General features: G+C 42.3%; 1 protein-coding gene across 1 annotated transcript in view; it reads left to right on the top strand.

The window, feature by feature from the left end:
• LOC115943091 (uncharacterized) overlaps positions 1-3617 on the top strand; it is a 156768-nt gene extending 153151 nt beyond the window's left edge. The window contains exon 4 of the mRNA XM_081803703.1: positions 2462-3617. Coding sequence (XP_081659829.1) covers positions 2462-2805 — 344 coding nt within the window. The 3' untranslated portion in view covers positions 2806-3617. The remainder of the gene's footprint in view (positions 1-2461) is intronic.
• Positions 3618-5766: the final 2149 nt, after the last annotated feature.

Genomic DNA, 5766 nt, shown 5'->3' with positions numbered 1-5766 from the left:
TTTTTTTTTTTAAAGATTTTATTTATTTATTTGACAGAGAAAGACACAGCGAGAGAGGGAACACAAATGGGGAGTGGGAGAGGGAGAAGCAGACTCCCTGCCGAGCAGGGAGCCCGATGCGGGACTCGATCCAGGGACTCCAGGATCATGACCTGAGCTGAAGGCAGTCGCTTAACCAACTGAGCCACCCAGGCGCCCAAAGGAAAGTTTTTAACTACAAATTAAATACTTTAATAATACATGGGACTATTCAGGTTATTTTTTCGTGAGTGAATTTTGGCAATTTCTGTCATGCAAGGAATTTGTCCACTTTATTTCACTTGTCAAATTTATTGTTATAAAGGTGTTCATAATATTCCCTATGATCTTTTTAATATCTCTAGAATGCATACTGATTTTTAACTCTCTCATTCCTGTTATTGCTGATTTGTATCTTCTCCCTCTCTCTCTATTGATTACTCTGGCTAGAGGTTTATAGGTCTCAAAAAACCAGCTTTCAGTTTCATTGATTTTTTTCTATGTTGAGTTTGGTTTCTTTTTCCATTGATATTTACTCTGATCATTATTATTTCTGTTCTTCTGCTTACATTGGGTTTTATGTCTTTATATTTTTGTAGCTTCCTAGGGTGGAGGTTGAGGTCACAGAGTTGAGACATTTCTTTTTTTCTAATATAGGCATTTGGTACTATAAATTTCCCCCTATGTACAACTTTAGCAGCATCCCACAAATTTTGCTATGCTGTGTTTTCACATGTTTCCAGTTCCAAATACTTTCTTTTTTTTTTTTTTTAAGATTTTATTTATTTGAGAGAGAGAATGAGAGAGAGAGAGAGAGAAAGCATGAGAAGGGGGGAGGGTCAGAGGGAGAAGCAGACTCCCTGCCAAGCAGGGAGTCCGATGCGGGACTCAATCCCAGAACTCCAGGATCATGACCTGAGCTGAAGGCAGTCGCTTAACTAACTGAGCAACCCAGGCACCCCTCCATTTCCAAATACTTTCTAATCACCCTTTTGATTTCTTCTTTGACCCATGGGTTATTTGGAAGTATGTTTTTTATTTTTTAAATATTTGATAAATTTTTAGAGTTCTGCTGTTGATTTATAATTTAATTCCATTTTGGCCAGAAAATATACACTGTATAAATTCAATTCATTTAAATTTGAGACTATCTTATGCACCAGACATAATTTGAGAATTGTTTTATGTATGTTTCATGTACACTTGAAAAGAATGTGTATTCTGCTGTCTTTGAATGGAGAGTATTCTATAAATGTCATTGAGGTCCCCAGGCTCTTAGCTCTGGAAGCTCTAAACTCAAGAAGTTCACTGGGCTCTGCCTGGTTTCCCCCTTCTTTCTCCATGGTCTGGAAACCTTTTTAAGGCAATAAGCTGGGACAATCGTAACATTTGCTTCCCATTCCTCAGGCATCAGTGTCTGACATCCAATGTCTTGAAAACTCTTCTTTCATTTTTTTTGTCTTTAAAAATATCATTTATTAAAAAAATATATATATCATTTATTTCAGACAGGAGGTGAAACCCAGCCCCTGTTATCCCATCTTGGCCAGAAGTGAAAGAACTATAAATAGTTTTTTATTCAGCTTAATTTTATCAGTCTGTTTCCAGATGAAATCAGTTTTCTATACAAATTTAAATATTATAGTAAGATGATTCTCAACAGGTTTTATTTTTAAATCAACTTCGTTGGGGAATAAGTCACATACTATAAAATGCACACATTTTAAGTGATCATTTAAATTGATGGATGTACAAAACTGTTTGACTCTGTTCAAGATGTTGGACATTTTTATCACCCCATAAGCTTTCTTTCAACAAGGTTTTAATGTACAATTTCGAGAAGTCAGTTGAAGTCTCTGCAATGACTTTTGAGCTAGGGAAAGGAGCCCATCAAGTGGATTGCCTCCCCTTCTTGCTTGCTCTAGATCCCACTCCACTGCATTATCTTCTTTGCCTGGGTCGACAGTCCCATATGTGACCCTCCACAAAATGAATTATTGGACCTTAGGACCTCGGTGATTTTTGCAAGCAGGCAGGGTTCAACAATCAACAAGATGAGGAACTGTTTTTGGAGCTCAGTGCTCCCTCTTGACAGTCATGGGATGCTTTAGGCTATAATACACTTGCCACCTTGGACCCCTGGGGACCTTCATTTCTGAGATTTTTGAGGTCATTTGTTACACAACGTTATTGCCACGATGACTAATTGATACATGGTGCTTGATAAATACTGCTGGACTGCTTTCCAAAAATGCCATACTTATATTTCTACTGTACCAAGCTTGACACTGGATATTATTTTTATTTTTTTCCAGTTTTAGTGAGATAGAATTGACACACATCACTGTATAAGTTTAAGGTATACTGCATAATGTATTTTTATTTTTAGCTTCTGAAAGTTTAATAGGTTAAATCATATTTTCGTTATTGTTTTGTTTTTCAGAAACATTTCTGAACTTCCCAGGCACCTGTGAGCCATGCCGGCATGAAGCATTAATGGGTCTCCTTTCCCTTCTGGTGGGTGCACCTGAGGGAACCCTGCATGGCAGCTGGTTGCGGAAGAAGCCAAACCAGAAGCTGACAGCAAATCATAAAGCCCCTGGGATTGTGTCCTATTTAAATAGATCACCTTGTTTCCAAACATTTATTTATTTCCCTTTTGATTCTTTCTTCTCCGTTTGCAAGCCTGTATTTCCAGCTTCACAGTTTTCTAGCGTTTACCATGTGTTAGGCACTGTGCTAGCCACCTTTGGCACTGCATCCTCTAATGAGCGAAGCTGCCTGTGAGCCATTCTACCCCTTTTCTTGCTGTTGCATGGCCTCCCTCCGCCCCATTGGCTGCCAGCTCAGCATTCACCTCTTGGCCTTGCTCACTGTGTTGCCCCCTGCATCTCTCCTAGCCTCCTAGGGACCTGAGGGCTCTTACTCAAACCCGCCTCGCCTGGCACATCGAACCACAGCAGACACAGCAAGTTAAGTCCTGCGGTGAGGGAGGGAGGTTGGGCCAGGGGGGCGACTGACCTTTTCTCATCCTGCACTTGGGTCCTATACCTCCCAACTGTCTTAATTGACAAGGTTGGCTATGTTTCTGTACTTTTACTTACCAGTTAAGCCTCCCCTTATATGCATTTTCTGTTCATGTTCTTTGTCTACTTATCTACTGAGGTCTTGAATTTTAAAAAATCAATTTGTATGAATTCTTTATGTAGCAGAGATATTAAAGCATTTCCGCTATGTTTGCTGCAAAATTCTTTCTCTGTCCAATATTTGTTTCCTTGGTTTTTGCTATAAAGAAGATATGTCTTCCGAGTGTAAAGTTTGCACCCATAAATAAGAAGGGCCATATTTAAATGTGTGTACCTTTCTCTTATCTTTACATAGCCTATAATATGTTTTCTCAGGCAGTTTAAGTCTCACTCTGGAATGCTCAGATTAGCAGCCAAGGATGTGTTCAGGAGGAGGGAGAAATTGGATCCCTCTGTGACAGGAATGGCTAATGACATTTTTTCCCCTGATGAGGCGTATGGTCCACTCTTCATTTATACATTCTAAAATATTTATTGAGCATCTACTCTATGCCAGGCACCACTGCCTGGGACATTTCGGGCCCTGGTTTAATGGTCACTGAGATTTAATTGAGTTTTGATGAGATGGATGAACCATACACTATATCAATAAAGTTGAGTATTACCTTAATCGCATTCTTAGAGTTATTAACTTTAGGGTCTATGGAGACAATTTTGAGGGAGCGAGAAAGATATAGTCCCTGACCTCCAGAGGTTCATAGAAGATTGGAGAAGGCATTCAAGTAAAACACAATTACAGGGGGCTGGGACAGGGGCTGTGATGGAGAATGTGGGATGGGGGCTGCGAGCCTTGCAAACAGATAGCAGATTTGAGGGATCAGGAAAAGCTTCTTGGAGTGATGTCCAAATTGAGATCTGAAGAATGAATGAGAACGGCTAAAAGAAGAGCGTTGAAGGTCACAGTATTTTTGTGAAGGCAACATCTCAAAAAAGTCCTGGGGTAAGAGAAAAAACTTGTGCGTTTGAGAATCCAGGGTGCTAAAGAGTGTCTCCTAGAGGTAGTGTTTGAGAAATGGGTCAAATATTATCATTATTATTCCTTGAATTATTTGACCTCCTTTTTTAAAACTCCCCTACCCCTTTGTAAAATATGCCACCGTTATCATTTACCACAGAAAACGGTGTTGGCTTAAAAATTAAGACACTTGGTTTTTACTTCTAGCTCTGCTATGAAAGAGCTGTGTGACTGGTGAGTTTAAGGTCCTACTCTGGGCCTCTGAGTCGTGTTCCAGGAAATCAGGGACCAGGCAGGATCATGTCCCAGAATGAAGTATTGGGGCTGCATCTACTGTCTTTGGGGTTTGGCTACTCAGTGGCATTCTGTCCTCTCTTCTTTCCATTCATCAGGTCTGTCTCTAAAGAACCAGGGAGGCTCCTGACCCTGAGAACACTCTCAAGCATCCAGCGTCCAAACCCAGGGAGCTGGATCCTCCAGCTAGAATCTGAACGAGATTCCATCTAGTCTTGCCCCGTGGGCTATTGATTCCCACAGACAGGAGTCAAGCCGATGAGTTAGAGCTCCTGGAGGGGGACAGGGACTGCTTGGGGGATTCTCCAGGCAGTGCCTAGTACATTATGGGTCCTCGGTTAATATTCATTGAAGTTTCATTGAGGTTTGATGAGATGGATGAACCATACAATATGTCAATAAAGTTAAGTATTACCCTAACCACATTCTTAAAGTTATTAAAAATGTCAAGAGCGGGGTGATTTATTTGCTCATTCTATGGAAATATTGCAAAGACAGTATGTATAAAAATGTGCAGGGCTTAAATGATAATGATTTATTTTTCTGGCTCCATCTCAAGCTCAGTGTCAGTGACTGTTTCTGATGTTGCCTGCCTCTTTGAGGTCTTTAGCCTTTTGACACCATTTGTAGTCCTTAAGAGCAATGGGAGATTGCAGTGCGGGCTGGAGGTTCAGGAGCTGATGCAAATTCATTCTCCAGCTGTCCCTGGTCTCTGGATGATGCCAAGTGGCCACCTGGGTGTGACCTTTCACATTTGACATCACTGCCCTAGAGTAATAGGTGCTTCAGCAAGGGGATGACAAAACTCTGGCCCCGAGCTGAGATCTGAAAAATGTTCCTGCTCTGGGTCTCCCAGGAGAATTCTAAGCACTAGCAAGTGGGGGCTCCGGAAAGAGTGGGAATTAGTGTTTTTTGCTCCGGGAATATGTGTTCACATTGGCAGCACAGCCTGACATGGAGTAAAGGCTCCCGGCAGGGCCGGCCTTGAGATTCTGTACCCTGGGCCTCAACCACAGCTTCTCCAGGGCACAGAGAGACTCTGAGCCTCAGGGTGCGTGCTTGTGTGTCTCAGACTGCACACTCCACGGGGCACGTCTGCACAAACAGCTCTGCCAGCCACAGCCAAGCACCCTGTACAGGGAAGCGCATGGTAAAAATGATCTTGATGCTTTGTAATAACTATGTGATTAAAACCGCGTGAAAAATGACAACAGTGAACACAAAAAAACAGCCCCGCAAGCTCATGCGCACCATCAGCAAAGCCTCTACCTTCGGCCCCCGCCCCAGCTGCTCATGGGTGCCCACGCTTTCTGGATATGCCCTCCAGACCCCTCGGCCAGGGGCTTTGTGTGGGAGAACCCTCCCTGCGCCTTCCTCCTGCTCTGCCTTCCCTACGACCAGCCCAGCGCGCTG

Source organism: Leptonychotes weddellii, chromosome 1, assembly GCF_054177405.1.
Source record: "Leptonychotes weddellii isolate Sample4059 chromosome 1, ASM5417740v2, whole genome shotgun sequence".
Classification (NCBI taxonomy): domain Eukaryota; kingdom Metazoa; phylum Chordata; class Mammalia; order Carnivora; family Phocidae; genus Leptonychotes; species Leptonychotes weddellii.
Note: the sequence above shows the minus strand (reverse complement) of the source record. Positions and strands in the feature narration are given on the sequence as shown.